The 17,220-nt window shown below is 34.1% G+C and overlaps 1 protein-coding gene and 1 pseudogene across 2 annotated transcripts; both read left to right on the top strand.

The window, feature by feature from the left end:
* The first annotated feature begins 1,488 nt into the window (after positions 1-1,488).
* Positions 1,489-5,698, top strand: LOC147544433 (signal peptidase complex subunit 1 pseudogene; annotated as a pseudogene).
* A 4,526-nt stretch (positions 5,699-10,224) lies between these two features.
* On the top strand, positions 10,225-15,998 carry EYA (eyes absent-like protein). Of its 2 annotated transcripts, none has more exons than XM_086673262.1 (6): positions 10,225-10,354; positions 10,721-10,979; positions 12,205-12,372; positions 12,706-12,799; positions 15,216-15,410; positions 15,535-15,998. In XM_086673262.1, exons 2-6 carry the CDS (start codon positions 10,734-10,736, stop codon positions 15,792-15,794), a joined length of 963 nt encoding a protein of 320 aa, XP_086529388.1. In that variant the 5' UTR covers positions 10,225-10,354; positions 10,721-10,733; the 3' UTR covers positions 15,795-15,998. The 2 variants fall into 2 exon arrangements, with proteins under 2 accessions (XP_086529388.1, XP_086529389.1); XM_086673263.1 differs by having other exon boundaries at positions 10,225-10,490.
* Positions 15,999-17,220: the final 1,222 nt, after the last annotated feature.

The raw sequence follows: 17,220 nt of genomic DNA, 5'->3' as shown, positions 1-17,220 counted from the left end.
GGCTGCTAACTCAAATTTATTTTATTTGTGTGAAATATTTTGATTATAATTCTTTAGGGCATCTTACAAAAGTATTAGGACAATGAAAACTTAGTCAGCCAATGGACTGTTTTTATCTAAATATTTACTTAGGGTCTGTTTGATACATGAGAAAATGGGATTGAAAAACTGATTTTCGTAAGAAACCCACTGTTTGATTGGACATTTTAAGAGTGAAAATCAATTTTTGTGGCAAAAAAATTGTGAAAACTGCCTTACATTTTACCAGCTTTTAGATGGGAAAACTTATTTCTTAGTCACTATGGCTAAATCTTGCGCTCTCTCTCCTCCCTAAGGGTCGTTAGGTAATTTACATTTCACCCCCCTTTCTCTTTCTTTAGGGTTGCTCAACGATCCTTGTTTCTCAATCTACAAATCTTCTTCTTTTCTGATTCACTACACAATCCTCCAATCTCTTGCACTTAACACCATCACAATCCTTCTTTCACATCTTAGAGAATCATTTTAAAATTGGAGATCACTTTATCTTCATCCTACCAAATTTGATTATGATGATTAGGGTATTTCGGAGAAACCAAGTAGAATTTATCCATCGAATTGGATGGTGATAGAAGGATGGAGAGATTTTACTCATTCCAAAAGTTCTTCAAAAGCAAATCCAATAATGGCAACTTCTGTCTCCATTCACAAAGGGTGTTTCTCTCTCCATCCTTTTTAACAAAGGGATGACCATATAAATATATTTCATCTCGTGCAGAGTATGTATAAAACCGAAAGAGAGATGCTAGAATCACAAAATAATTTGACAAAAAAAAGTTCCCAGCTGATGTGGCGGTTGAGATTTTCATCTCTCAACGGCCTAGATTTGGTCAAAGTTTAAAACCACACCCGCCACATCAGCTGAGAACTTTTTTTTGTCAAAATCTTTTGTAACTTTATCATTTCCCAAATCGAAATAGGGTTATAGGAGCAAATTCATATCCTACATAAAAGTGCATTCCTTGATTTTGAATCTTTTCGGGTTCTTTTAAACTATTTCAAATGCAAGACTTAACTTCGATCTCTAAAATGAGATGACAATAGTTATTTTAGGGATCCTCAAGAAGGCAATATAAATTTAGAGTGTTCTTTTAAGGATCTTTAAGTGCAATCTAAAAGCAAGTCCAACGGTGAGGGTCTTGGCTCCCAAATTTGAATTTAGGGAGCCCATCCCCTCAACGTGGTATCCCGACCGGAAAGTCCAGGAGCTGAGAGGCTAGTGGGGGGGGTTCCAACCCCAAATATAACTGTTAGGGGCCCCACCAACCATACTAGGGTAGACCCCTTGTTTAAAGGGGTTCTATCCCAAAAAAAATTTATCCCTCTTCTAAGTTTCTTTTTCATCCCTGCTTTATCTTTCAAGCTTGACCCAAATATTTTTCTTATTCACTGGCTAATCAAAACAACGATTTTAATGATCATGATAGCTTTTTGGATATGTTGATTATGATGTGTCCTCGAGTTGATATAGTGAATGATGAGGTAGAAGAAACGATTAATTTTTCTGAAACGCCGAGTTCATCCGTTACTGGTAAGATTTATAGTCAACTTGATGATGTTGTGCTCGTAAACGGTCATTTACACATCGCAACATATGCAATTATTGGAAATGATAACAAAGATATACTTTTTGGAGTGAAGTTGTCATACACTTCAACAAACGTACAAATCAAACTCGTGTCGCGAAGGGTCTTAACTGTCGTATATATTAATATCTTTTTTTAAGTTTTGTTAGTTGTTCTAATGATGTATTAATTTTAATAAATGTAAATTGCAACATTTAGCGAGTCTAAGACTTTAAAATTGAAAATTGGATTGAGAGCTCCTCATTTGGGAGTCCCACATTGGAATTGAAAAATTCAAGAGCTCCCAAAAATTCCTAAGCTTTGAAATTGGGAGCCCAAAACATTATGTTTTTTCTTAGAAATTCATTTAGATTTAGAGTTTCTCTTGAGTGTTGCATTGGAGAATTATTTCTAGTAGAGTATCTCTAAATAACCAAGTAGGAAAGAGATAATTTAAAGATTTACTTCTCATACTAGACACTTAGGATTTTTAGAGTGTTTTTTTATTGTTGCACGGGAGGCTCTCAAGGATCTTTATAATAAATGCCGCCACATCATTTTAGAGATCCAAGTTGAGTTTCGCAATGGAGGTAGTTTTTGAAAAGAAACTCCAAAAAAATCTTATCTAACACTCTAAGTTTTAGAGTTGGCATTGGAGATGCTCTTAGGGCTCAAGATGCCTTTAATGATGGTCGTTATTGGACTTCTTCTATTTATTTATCCATACCATATTGAATGTAATGACTTCATGGGTTATTCCTTCAGAACTTTTATCAGATCTTCAAAGTTCTTACAAATTTTGAAGTTTAGCTTTGTTGGTTCGAAACTTATTTTAAGAACTTTGAAGCTCATTATTGTTCGTTCAAAACTTTATTTAAGAATTTTAAAGTTTTGAGTTATTGGTTCGACCATTAGTAACTGCTTATAATATTTTTTAAGAACTTTGAAATTCTGTGTTATTCGTTTCTATGAAAAATTAAGAACTTTTAACCCAAAATGTGGCCCACAAACTTTTGGAGAGAAATTTACTCACAAATTTGTCAAATTCAAAGTTCGACCTGTTTAGGTGGATCTTTCATGTTCTACCCGCCATGGGTGTACATAAAAGATAGGGTTAATTATATATTGGTCGCAATTTGTGACCAACATAAGTGTCTGACAGTTAGATTTGACCCCCCAAAATAACCAAAACACTTTCAACTTTTTTGTAAATAGCCTTCGGAGCCAAACTAGAATTAATACTAAACAATGTAAAAACATTAATTGCCACATCATTTCCCCTTCTTACCTCCGCTTCATCAATTTCTCTTCAAACTAAATATTTCCTTCTCTCCTTGTCACCCTTCTTCTTTGGCATAAGGTCGTCGACCGTCAACCCTATATTTTTTTTGTCTTTTATTTCTTAAATTTCTTCTTCTTTTGGAAATTAGACTTTGAAAAAACTAGATCTTGTTTCGTCTAGAAACTAGATTTGGAAACTAGACATCGATAAAGATGTCAAATATTTTAAACTTTAGGTCTATAAATAATCTAACTTTTTATTTTAATCTCGGCTATTACTTTGAATGACTTAAAGTCCTAGGACTTTGAAGTTCTAGTTAAAATATTTTAGAACTTTAGTAAACACTTGATTGTCCAAGTGGTTGATAGTGTTGACATAAACTCCAAAACCCTAGAGATCACAGGTTCGATTCTCAAAGGAAGTGAAATCCATGGTTATGGAATTTGGGTTATTAAAGGTAGGGTTTTAGGTTCGTTAGTATGTTGTTGGGCTTTAGACCCCTTTCGTTAGTGGTTTAACTTAGGCGGCTATCAAAAACTCATTATAGTATGTTGATGGAGACCATCTTCCTATTGGGCCTCACGGCCATGGTGATAGTGGGCCTCACGGTCAAGAGGCTACATTAACGTAGTTTCTATAATTAAGTATTTAGGGTTTCCATAATTATGAGTCTTAGCAATCAAGGAAAGTATTATTAGTAGTTATCTTATTTTCTTATTTGAGTCTATATAGGAAAGTACAATCTCTATATAAGAGAAGTCTAGTCTGTCTTTGTTAACCAGATCAGAGAATATTATGAATCAAGTTTATTGTTAATCAAGTTTATCGTTTATTATTATAATCAAGTTTATCGTTTTATCGCTTTTATCGTTATTTCATTAGTTTAGTTTAATAATAATAATGGTGGATTCCATTACTTTTACGCTTCCGCAACAATCTACATCAGCTGGTATTCAGAGCTTTAAGAATCTGGGAACAGATAATTTTTTTTTAAATACTTCTCATCTTGAATGTTGGAATAATCTTCGGCGTTTAGGTTGGGATCCTTTAAGAGATGCACAACAACTCTATGTTGATCGAAAAGATCAAAACAAAATTAATGTCGATTCCAAAATTCCTATGTTTGATTATCAATATCATATAGATTTTTGGATTCAACAGATGGAAGATTGGTTTATAAACCAAGAGGTTCGTGATGAAGATAAGGTTTTTATTCTTGAACAACACTTGTCTACAAGAGTGTATGAAAAATACAACGAGATGCAATGGAGACTCGTTAATGAAGGAAAATCGTTCGTAGATGATTGGAATAAAGTGAAAAGTATTTTTCGATATGCTTTTCTCCCTTTACATGAATACTTATCTTTTATAGAATCTCAAATCCAATCGAACAAATTATTATCCGAAATTCCTTCGACTACCATGGTCAATATTGTTGAAGGAGAGGTTTTTGATTAAAAAAATCCTAGTTTTTCAATAATGGAGGAAGGAAATTTCGATGAGACAGATCAAGAAGAAGAAATTCAACTGACTAACACAAGCTCGAATAAGTTGTTTGATCCATATATGATTCCGGGAGACGAATTAGTTGTGTCGAATCATAAAATACTTTCTCCTCCATTGATTTCTTCATGGCTTTCAACTTCAAAGAATCATACAAACCAATCTTCATGGCCATCCATTGTTTTTCCAAGAACAAGACAGGTTGTATATGTGACCTCTTTCGTCAAACTAAAAGACGACGGGCGATGTCGCAATTTACTAGACGTATCTACGTTGGTATTGATTTTGCGAGTATCTTGGCAATATATGTTTCACATTATAATTGGTGATATTGTCAATATTTTTCTTCTTCAGATTTTCGGCAATTTTCGTGAAAAGTGGGAACTAAGGATTGCCTTCAAACTCGTCGCCGAAGTTACCTTCAACATCGCTGATATATATCCTCATTACTTGGACGATCCGCTTTATGACAACACCAACTTGGGGGCAAGTTGTTCCGCAGCGGGGGAGTATGATGGAGACCATCTTCCTATTGGGCCTCACGACCATGGTGATAGTGGGCCTCACGGTCAAGAAGCTACATTAGCGTAGTTTCTATAATTAAGTATTTAGGGTTTCCATAATTATGAGTCTTAGCAATCAAGGAAAGTATTATTAGTAGTTATCTTATTTCCTTATTTGAGTCTATATAGGAAAGTACAATCTCTATATAAGAGAAGTCTAGTCTGTCTTTGTTAACCAGATCAGAGAATATTATGAATCAAGTTTATTGTTAATCAAGTTTATCGTTTATTATTATAATCAAGTTTATCGTTTTATCGCTTTTATCGTTATTTCATTAGTTTAGTTTAATAATAATAATGGTGGATTCCATTACTTTTACGCTTCCGCAACAATCTACATCACTTTAGACCCCTTTCGTTAGTGGTTTAACTTAGGCGGCTATAAAAAACTCATTATTGTATTCGTACTTTCAAGTTTTTCGTCTTTTCTCAATCTCGTTTAGACATCTTCTCCGGATTTCGACCGCTTTCCCGAAGGATTAGCAAGAACAAAAGCTTTCAGAGCAATTGATGCAGATTTTGCTCGTTACCTTCGCGATTTTCTCTTTCACTATTGGTTATTTCATCTGATCATTCCGGTTGATGCTATTGATTTACGCTGGTGGTGTTGTTCTTACTACACTGATCACTGTTCCTCACTAGCCTTTTTACAATTGTAATCCTCTCAAGTGGTTGGATCCAACTGAAACTGATCGTAACAACCTCAGTCTGTTTCTTCATCCAAGAAGAAGACATCTTCTTCCTAAGACTCACCAAAAGTAGGTCTTTCTTCGTAACGCCAAGTATGAAACATTTTTAGGGTTTCGTTTTTCATCTTTTTAGAATATTATTACAAAGAATGCTTGTTTGATGCCCCTACTTTAATAAATTTAATCATTTTTATAATTGATGACATAATCTTAATAAATAAGATTAAGAAAGAGGGGTAAATATTATTATAAAAAAAAAGAGCTTAGGTAGTTATCGTGCTTGTCACATCTTGATGATGGATCGATGTCAAGTAATGACTAACGTAGATCGTAATCCATTTAAAAATAAAAAGAAAAATTTTAAAACTTTAAAATTTCAAAATTTTCATCCTTCAAAATTTTTGAAGTTCAGAACATTTTTTGTCCCGGATCCATATAAAAAAGGAAAAATGAGTGAAAAATCCATAAATATCACTCCTAATGGACCAGCAGTCCAAGTCAGAAAAAAAATAGGGTTTAGGTCCAAATGGTCAGAAATTTGTAGGCCCAAGAAAAAAAGGACAACCAGATTTTTGGTAATGCCCTAAACACCCTCCAAGCTTTTTATACACCTATTTCTCTCTCTCTTTTAGCTTTTCAGTTTCTCTCTCTACGCCATTATCTCTCTGCTCCATTATCTCTCTCTACGCCATCAACTTTCAGTTTCTCTCTCCACGCCATTAATTTTCTGTTTCTCTCTCTACACCATTATCTCTCCTCAATTTTCTTCATTTCCTCTCTTTACCTTAACTTTTCAGATTCAATAAGACTACTTTTGTATCTAGATTTTTGAGAGATTGGGTTTCTTCATGAACACAAATCAAAATTTTTTTCAAGACCTAGACTTGCTTAGATTTAGATTCACTCTTTTTATAGGGATTGATCACTAACTAGTTTAGGTTATGATCTTGAAAAGGGATTCATTAGTTTTAGAGAGAGATTCATCGCCAAGTTTAGATCTGTTTTTTTTTTATCTCTCTAGCAGTACAACAAGTTTAAAATCAACAACAGTTTTGTATCAAAATTATTCTCTAGGGTGAAGATCCGAGAGGGTTAGATCTGGATTCAAGATTGAAAATTTAATTTGGGTGTTGGGTTTAGAACAAATTTTAAGAACAATATGATTTTTGGGGTGTTCGATCTCTATACTTATTCTCCTAAATTCTCTTAATTTTGTTGTTTTCTTTTTTATTATTAAGTGATTTGTAAGATTGAAATTATTGGATCAGTGTAATCAAAACTGTTTCATTTATGTATATAAAAATTTTCAAATCGACTTGATTATGATACTGGGAAGGCTAGTACATAAACAATTCCTGGTACACAAAAAGAATAAAAATAGGAATATGGAGAGAGAAAATTCCCAGGCTAGTACATAAAATAATTCCTGGTACACAAGAAAATTCCCAGTACAAAAGTGTCTAGTACATAAAACAATTCCCAGTACACAAGAAAATTTCCACGACAAAAGTCTCTAGTACATAACCAAATGGCTAGTACATAAAACAATTTCCGGTACACAAGAAAATTTCAAGTACAAAAGTGTATAGTACATAACCAAATGGCTAGTACATAAAACAATTCCTTGTACACAAGACAATTCCCAGTACAAATGTGTCTAGTACATAACCAAATGGCTAATATATAAAACCATTCCCGGTACATAAGAAAATTCTCAGTACAAAAGTGTCTTGTACACAAAAATATGTACAATACAAAGTAAAATGTCTTACAAATTTTCTTTGAAAATAATTTACGTTTTGGAAAGAATATCCTATAATTGTCCGTCATATAAGGAGAGAATGTTTGAGAGAAGGAAAGAAGTTAAGTTTGGAGAGGGAAAATATGTTTAAAAAGAAGAAAAAATACGGAGAGAATCAAATCAACGGGAAACTACCAAAAAAATATATGGAAACAAATAAATAAAAAACTACTAAAAATGAGGAAAGTATAAATTTAAAGAGTAGAAAATCATGTATTTTTAAATCAGATACATAAAACAATTCCGGTAAATAAAGCAATTTTTGGTACACAAGAAAATTCCCTGTACAAAAGTGCCCGGTACATAACCAAATAGTTAGTACATAAAACAATTCTCGGTACACAAGAAAATTCCCAGTACAAAAAGTGTCTAATACATAACCAAACAGTCAGTACATAAAATAATTCCCAGTAAACAAGAAAATTCTCAGTACAAAACTGTCTAGTACACAACCAAATAGCTATTTCTTAGAAATTTCTTATGTATTGAAAATTAAAAAATCGAACATTTGGTATACATATTATTCAAGTCAAGAAGAATGTAACTTTGTCTTTCTTAGACATAATATCTTGTTCCCCAAATGGAACATTTGGTATATGTATTATTTGAAAGTGCATTTCTGGTTTACTAGAGGATTCTCCTCTAAACCCGACATTCTTCCATATACCCAACTTTCTTCAATGTACACAACTTTCTTCCCTGTACACAAATATGTTTCTTGTACACAAATTTATTTCCTTTACACAAAACAATTTCCTGAACATTTCTGATTGTAGTAAGAGCAGTTAGAATGAAATACAAGTATGTTACACATAAATGATTGTAGTATCAAATATCCTATACACAAATATATTTCCTTGAAATTTCTTATGTATTGCAAATTTAAAAAATGTACATTTGCTATACATTTTATTCAAGTCAATAAGAATGTAAGTTTGTCTTTGCTAGTAAATAATATCTTGTTCCCCAAATGGAATATTTGGTATATGTATTATTTGAAAGTGCATTTCTGGTTGTACTAGAGGATTCTCCTCCAAACCCAACATTCTTCCATGTACCCAATTTTCTTCGATGTACACAACTTTCTTCCCTGTGCACAAATATGTTTCATGTACACAAATTTATTTTCTGTACACAAATCAATTTCCTGAACGTTTATGGATAAAATTATTTCTTGTACACAAATTAATTTCTCATACATAACATATAATGTGCATTATAATATGTATTTACTCGGAATAAACTATCTTCAACTGCTGCTAGGTATTGTAAATACTTATAACCTTTCGGCAATTTTGCCGCAAGGCCGGAAGGTTTGTTTTTCATCTCACTTGCTGATCCTACTTCAGGTCGGAAGGACTTTCCTTTCTTTTTATTACTCTCTCCTATTGTTTCTTCGGTATAGACCGATCGGGTACTTCAGTAGTTTCCGTAGCTGGAGTCTGTAAACAAAATAAACCAGGAACAAATTTGTGTTAGCCATTATAACAAACACATTATAACTAACACTAAAAGTTCAATGTTATTTCATGGACATACATTTTTTCATTACATTGGGATAGGTACAGTGTGTTATTAATTGGGAATAAGCCTGTTTACAATACATGAAATGTTTTACCAGAAATCAATCTTTGTTCCAGTGCATAACTTCATGTATTGGGAATAAAAGAGTGTACAGGAAACAACTTTATAGGAAGTAGAGAAATCAGTATAAACCCCTTTAGGTTTCTTACATTCGATTTTTTACCAGGAATCAAGCAATTTACTAGACAGAAGATTATGTACCATTCTAAAAACATTTACTTTGAAAAAAATAATATTAAGTTGCATACCTTCTTCTTTCTTGGGCTTAGGGTTCTTGAGAATAGAGAGAGAGAGAGAGTAAACCTACCTTAGGGGTTTTCAATAACAAAAGTTATTTTACCAAGAATTTAGACTGCAAATATTAAGTTACATACCTCAACAATTTAGGGTTTTTTAAAGGAAAAAATACCAGGAACATTAGGGGTTTTCAATAACAAAAGTTATTTTACCATTTTTAGAGATTTTCAAAAACAGAAAGTTATGGTGATTTAGGTTATGTTTAGGATAGAGAGAGTAAATCTACCTTAGGGTTTCTTACTAAATAACCAAACTTGAAAGTTTCTAAGAATTAAGGTTCTTAAATAAAATGAAAGAGGATAAATTTTTCAGCTTTAGGGTTGTTAAAAAAATCAAACTGAAAATTTTTAGGGTTCTTGTATAATAATCAAACAAAAATTTCTTTGATTTAGGGTTTTGAAATAAAAATCAACCGAGAAAGATTCTCAAATCAAACGAGAAAGTTAAGAAGAAATGTGAGAAGAATAAACGTTTTTGGAGAGACAAAGATGAAAGATGTACAGATTTAGGGTTTTTTGTGTAATAATGGTGAGAGAGTAGAAAAACTTACTATTTCAAAGCAGATTGTTTGTTGTAAATGGCTTTGTTGAAGAGATTTAAAGCTTTCCGATGGAATTTTGTTGGAGCCGAAATGAGGAAGATGAGTGGGAAGATACGGTTTCAAATAATTTGTAGAGAGAGAGGATGAAATTTCTTAGTAAATGAAAGAAGGAGATGAACTGTTTCCTTAAAGGGTCTTTTAGATCTGAGTGGTATATTAGTAAATACCAAAATAAACGAGGTGATTTTCGTCTTTTAACTAAGAGACCTGATGCCATGGACCTGCCTCATATTCCTCTTCTGACGCGGACTGGGTTCCTATTAATAGGCCCATTTTGGGTCTTTTGCCCAACCCCTCGATAAATACTATTCAACACCCGACCCCCTCCCCGTAACCATCGAATCTCTTGAAAAAATAAGAGCCAGGGCCCCTTTGCTGCTTAGATCAAGCAGAGGAACAAATCTTCTTCTGTTCCAGAAGATCCAACTAGGTCACATTCTTAGGAAATCTTTCATTCTCCTTAATTTTTATCACTTTCAAATTCTCGTTCTGTTTGAACCCAATTAGCTTATTAGTTAGCCCTAAATTGGGTTTCTTGCTTGTAGTAGTTTCTTTTTACTTAATAGGTGATTGTTTTTCCTTCCTATAACAATTTAAAACACTCTAGGGTTTTTGAAGGAAACAATTTGATTTATATTCCTGAATGTAAAAACCCACAACTTCTTGCCCATAAGTTAGGTCTGATTTTCTTGGGATTTTCTTACTGATAAAAAGTTAATCTTTTAGTAAATTTTCATAAGTACCAAGTAACAACCATTGAGAAATACTAATTAGGTTTGGTGTGTATATTTTTCAGGTGGGAAGAAGAAATGGATGAGAATTTAGGAAATCCTGGAAAAAGGGCAAAGATTTCAAGTGAGGATAGGATGAATGAGAAGATGAATGTATATATATGGGATATGGATGAGACACTAATATTACTGAAATCTTTATTGAATGGAACATATGCAGTAGGTTTCAATGGTACCAAGGACGTTCAAAAGGGTATAGAAATTGGTAAGATGTGGGAAAAACACATTCTTCAAATCTGTGATGAATATTTCTTTTACGAACAAGTAAGTCGATTGCTAACAATTGTTATTTCTTTGTTGGCTATGTTTCATATAAATCTTTGGGTTTGAGGGGAGACTTCTTTAAGTATGATATGTGGTGGTTATATGGGTTCTAGTGTTAGGGTTCTTGTGTTAGGGTCTAGAAATGTAGTTCAATGTAGTTGGCTTGGGATATTGGCGTGGGATAGGTGTACTCCTGTTCCCCATCCGGTCCATGAGTTACTCGGGTGGATTAGCCGATCCATGAGTTACTCGGGTGGATTGGCCGATGAGCCGACCCAAACTAATTAAGCATCCATGATATATGTAGTCAGAAATGAATCACCCGGTCATATAATCAGTATAATATAAAAGACAATGAAGTCTACTTATAGATATAATATCTTGACATCTTGTCACCGACTATATTATAAGCACAGATAAGTGAGTGAACATTTTTGTATGAACTTTATATTTGTAACATGTGAATCTTATAATATATGGTAATTCTCAGAGTAGAAAAACATAGAATGAAGGTTCCACGAAAATCTGAAACCTATGTGCATAGTGCATGTTGAGGACATACCATAACCAGTGTGGTACACGTGAGATTGCTTAAGAAACCATTCTACCTTTAAATTAATATTATATATGACTCTATGTTGTAATTGCCGGTCAATGTTACTATGTTAGTATTATTTATTTGTGTTTCTGCTCCATGACTAACTCTGAAGCTTGATTGTCGATTCATAATTACAAATCTACGAGGATTATAAACCGAGCTTATAACTTTTTTTTGATGAGCCAAATCCTTTGGAGGACTTAACCTCGTCCTTGTCGTAGTGTCAACAAAATTTCATCATAACATCCTAGAAATATGAGTGAGACATGTAATAACTCTTTCTTAGAGGTGTACATCATTCCATTCTGAATGACTTGTAATTTGATTATGTGAAGTTCATATAGACAAATCAGATTGTCTGAAGGAAAAGAAACGTGTGTAAGTAAGTGATAGAAAGCTAACTACCTTTTGAAAGAGGGAGGAGAGATTGCCTATAATATCTCAATTTACATTACACCTCGGAAATGGTTTCTTAATTCTCATTCACACTCTCTTATGCAATCTTTAAAAAAGGATAATAAAATCTCAATGATCAATAAAGAAATGGGATTGACTATAATATCTCAATTTACGTTACACCTAGGAAATGGTTTCTTAATTCTCGTTTTATGTTGATTACTGGAACAGATTGAGAACTACAATAAACCATTCCTTGCTGCATTGGACGAGTACGACGATGGGCAAGATTTGTCAAATTATGATTTCGCTAATGATTGTGTTAGTTCTCCTCATGACGATCTCAACAAAAAGAAGTTGGCATATAGACACCGTCTCATTGCCCGTAAATATTCGCAGGTGATGCAAGAAAATTCCTTTGTTATTATCCTTTTATTCGTAACAGAATAGCCTTTTTATTTTCTTCGTTTTTAGCAAGCAGATAATGTAATATGTTAATCACATCACGAATATTGTGATTCTGCGTCTGTGGGGAACAAAAGAAATTCGCTTTAATCATTAGATTAAATAGGTCGACATTATATGGCAGTCTAGAATAACTTGGGGAAGACCTTAACTAGGGGTAAAAGGTTGAGATTCTATTCTTTTGTCTACCTGTTGCACCCTTGAAAGCTAGTATCTTTTGAAATTACAGCGCTGCAAAATCTTTAGTTTTTAACTTCATTATTACAGGGCTTGGATAAAGTTATTGATCAAGATATGATGAAGCAATGGGATGATCTGTATGAGCTGACAGATAGGTATACAGATAGATGGCTCTCCTCAGGTATGTGAAGCTGATGTAATTTTGTTTCTACCTCTCTCTCTCTCTTTATATATATATATAAAATAAGGGAGGAGGGTATCTTTTTTTAGAATATGCCCTCCTCTTCAATGGAGATTACTCCTCCTAAACTTATTATCAAGGGTTGAGATTTTATCTCTTAAACTTATCTTCAATTGCTAAGATTACACCTCTCAAACTTATCTCAAAGGTTTGCGATTATACCTCCCAAACTTATCTTTAACCCTCTCTAATAGCTAAGATACTTTCGGAATTTATCTCCAACGGTTGAGATTACTCACTGATAGAACTTCCCATGCCCGGCGGGCAAGGGTCATACCCTCGTGTGTGTGTGTGTGTGTACACACACACACACACATTCTTTTCAAAGAGCGCGCGCATACACACACACATATACTATATATATATATATATATATATATATATATATATATATATATATTCTTTCCGAAAAGCTTAAAAGTTTCCATCCTCTCGAGTCAAAGATTTTCAATTGTAAGTATATTCTTGTATCTCCATATTGGGGCTTAAACGGCTAAACCCATAAACTGCCTTTGGCTGTAGCAGATGCTACACTTCTAATAATTCCCTATGGAGAAGTGTAGTAAGTACAACTTATACTAATTATCTTGGATGTGTCTATCCACGAAAGTAGCCTACAAACAGGGGTGGCCCTGGGCTAAAGCGAACAAAGTGTTGCTTCGGGCCACCGACTTTTAAGGGCCACCGATACATTAGTTCCTGTAAGAAATATATAAGAAGTCCAACTCTCTAAGAAAATTATAAGGGCCCCATTTAAAAAATGTTAAGTAAAAATGGCCACCAAATTTGATGATCTTTAAATGAATGGCGGACCCAACAGTTTGTTTGATTTATGGGAAAGTAGAGTAGAAAGTGTTGATTCAAAAACTGGTGAAGACAAGTGATGATTACGAGAAGCTTAACCTATTTAAAAAATGTTAAGTAAAAATGGCTTCCAAGACATTAGGTTTCAAGCTCCACAATTACGAGAAGCTTTAGAAGAATTGGTGGAGACAAGTGATGATTCAAAAGCAGTTTATGATGCCGAAAATATATTAAATCAAGACTTTGAAAATTTTGAATTCCTTTTGAGCATGGTTATTTGGCATAATATATTGTTTGCGGTAAACTCTGTTAGCAAAACACTTCAAACTGAAGATATAGATATTGATGTTGCATTAGAGAAATTGAATGGACTCATTCGTTATCTTGAAGATTATAGAGAAGTGAGATTTGAAGAAGGCATGGTTGAAGCTAAAGAGAATGCCATTAAAATGGGAGTTGAAATAACATTTCGGGAAAAACGTATTATTCGAAGAAAGAAACAGTTTGACGAGAATGCGTGTGAAGATCCATCAATGTCACCTGAAGAAGCATTTAGAGTTAATTATTACATATACATATTAGATCAGACTCTTTCTTCATTTAAGAGCAGATTCGAGCAAACTAGAAATACAAAGAAATATTTAGTTTTCTGTTTGAGTTAAAAAAAAGTTAAACTCCCAAGATGATGGTGATTTGAGATATTCATGTGTTCGCCTTGAAACCTTTTTCAAGCATAATGAGTCATATGACATAGACAGACTAGACTTATTTTCTGAACTTAAAGTGTTGAAGCGTCTTTTACCAAATGAGATTAAAAGACCAACTGAAGTGCTAGATTTTTTGAAAGATATGAAAGGTTGTTAACCGAACACATGGGTTTCTTATAGAATTATGTTAACGATACCAGTTATTGTTGCCTCTGCAGAAAGAAGTTTTTCTAAGTTGAAGTTGATTAAGTCTTATATTCAATCTACTGTGTCAGAAGAAAGGTTAAACGGGTTAGATACATTATCTATTGAGAAGAATATGGCTGACAGTCTTGATTATTCGTTGATTATTAGTGACTTTGCATCGAAAAATTTAAGAAGAACAAAATTTCAGTGATTGTAATTATCAAAAACATTATTTTGTTATATAAATATGACGAAAATATTTTGCGGTACTTATTGTTTTCATGTAAATACATTTATACGTTTTACAATTTGATAGAAAGGGCCACATTTTCAGACCTCGCTCCGGGTCACCGAAAAGTCAGGGCCACCCCTGCCTACAAGCACCTTGATAAAAATTTCTGTAGTACCTTTCTTCACATGAATAAAACAATAACAAGTGGGGATAAGATGGTCAATCCTTGCTGATTTAGTTTCGATTGGGACGAGAATAAATTTCTAGTTATATTGAAGATTAAAAGAATGCCCGTCTCTTATCCGTATGATGTATGAACAGTAATGTTGATATATTTAGAACTTAACTGTTTGGAATGTAGTTGTGCTTCTATTTCCATCTATCTAATCATTCATCAGGTATACTTATGGTGATTATTTAAGTGCAGCTCGAGCCTTCTTGGAGCAGTCTTCTGAGGTAAACGAGGTCTTAAGTCCTCCGCTTGCCTCTATTAATGGAGTTACTTCCTCCTCTGATAGTAAATCCCGGAATGTAAATATTTTAGTTACTTCTGGATCACTGATACCCAGCCTGGTCAAGTGCTTGCTTTTCCGTCTTGATAATTTAATAACTCATCAAAATGGTCAGTTGATCCTCTCCTCGTCTCCTGTATACATACATATATATGTATACATATAGTGATGCTTATATCTTCCAGTTCATTCTCTTATTTTATGATCTATATCGATGCTTTCGGTATTCTTCAGTTTATAGCTCATGGGATGTGGGGAAACCTCAATGTTTTTCATGGATCAAGGAACGATTTAGTGGCTCAAATGTTCAATTCTGCGTGATTGGAGACGGATGGGAAGAATGTGAAGCTGCCGAGATTATGAGATGGCCATTTATTCAAATTGATCATCGACCTGTTGGATCTCACAGATTTCCTGGTCTCACGTTGAGAACAGTCGGCCATTATGTCAGTGTTGTTTATGACATTTCTAATGCTGAAAATGATGAAAAGTAAGTCATTCTTTTCGGCTAAATGCTCTTATTAGTTGCCAAACTATTTTGTCTCAGCAATAAATTTTCACAAATCTTGAAATCGACCATATTTCACTCGATGTCCATCTTTGGACCATGTATATTTCTGTCGTGCACCATAATATTGTCTGAATTTGTGTAATGAAATTGATGAGCAGGAAAGCTTACTTATGTGCTTTGCACTTAAGTGGTGTTTGCTTTTTTCTTACGGTCTACAAGCTCGTCTTAATATGGACCGAAAATCAACAGGAATCAGTATCTAGGCAAGTCAGTCGTTAATAATTGGACACAGCAGTGAGCTTGGGATATGAGTGTAGCCAATTTAGATTTTAGACCTTGAAACTTGGACAAAAACAGTAAGACTAAGATCTCACTATAGTCATTTTAGACCTTGACTCAGACTTTGGATCTGATTAAAAGACGACAAATATTACCTTCTCAAATTACTGGGGAGACTTTTGGGACTTGAGTGGCATCTCTTCTTATATATTGGCTACGCAATTTCAATTAGACACTTAAGGTAGGCAGTTGGGTCTATGGTAGATGAAGAAGGGAGAGAGGAAGAAGCTGAAGAGGTTAGAGAAAGAATAAAAAGAACGAACAAGAAAAATCAAAGAGGGGTATTTTAGGAACGTAAAATGTTTTTAGTCAAAATACTGAAAATATAAAAAGTAAATCTTTTGAGTATTTAACATAAACTAGGGGCTCATAAAACTTCGGGGCTTTCCCACTAACAGAGAGGATATGGAGATCTCACATCTGCTCTTCTCAATCGAAATACTATCGACAACATACACATCCTCAAGACCATTCTTCATGAATTCTGTGAGACATCGGGTCAATTAATTAATTACGCGAAGTCTAATATCTTCTACTCCAAGAACTCGCATCCTAAGTTCAAGAGGCTGATCATGCGTACTCTGAAAGTTAAATATGCGTCCACCTCGGAGAAACACCTGGGAGCTCAGCTTTTTATAGGCGCTCATAAAACTAAGGTTTTCAGTGATATCCTCGATCACATCACAAACAAGCTCAACAATTGGAATCACTCTTTCCTGTCCCAAGCTGGTCGCACGGTGGTCATTTCGACCATAGCGGCGGCCGTACCCTGATATCAGATGCAGTGCAATCCCGAAAGGAATTTGCAAATGCATCAAGTCCGTCCAAAGGAATTTCTGGTGGGGTAAGTCGAAAGGTATCTGCACTAAAGTCTGGTCTTATATTTGCATGCTGAAGAACCGCGGAGGCCTTGGCATTCATCTGCCGGACTTGGATAACACAGCTCTCCTATCTAAGCTGGCCTGGAGGCTTAAAACTGAACCGGAAAAATCGTGGGCTAAACTTCTCAAGGCTAAGTATTTTTCTCTCACTGACAAACCGGGCCCAGCGAAACAACATCATTCTTGGAA

This window comes from Eschscholzia californica, unplaced genomic scaffold (genome assembly GCF_041429995.1).
Source record: "Eschscholzia californica isolate CP2 unplaced genomic scaffold, dmEscCali1.0.p SCAF_4, whole genome shotgun sequence".
NCBI lineage: Eukaryota > Viridiplantae > Streptophyta > Magnoliopsida > Ranunculales > Papaveraceae > Eschscholzia > Eschscholzia californica.
The sequence above is the reverse complement of the archived record's forward strand: the minus strand, read 5'-3'. Positions and strand labels throughout refer to the sequence as shown.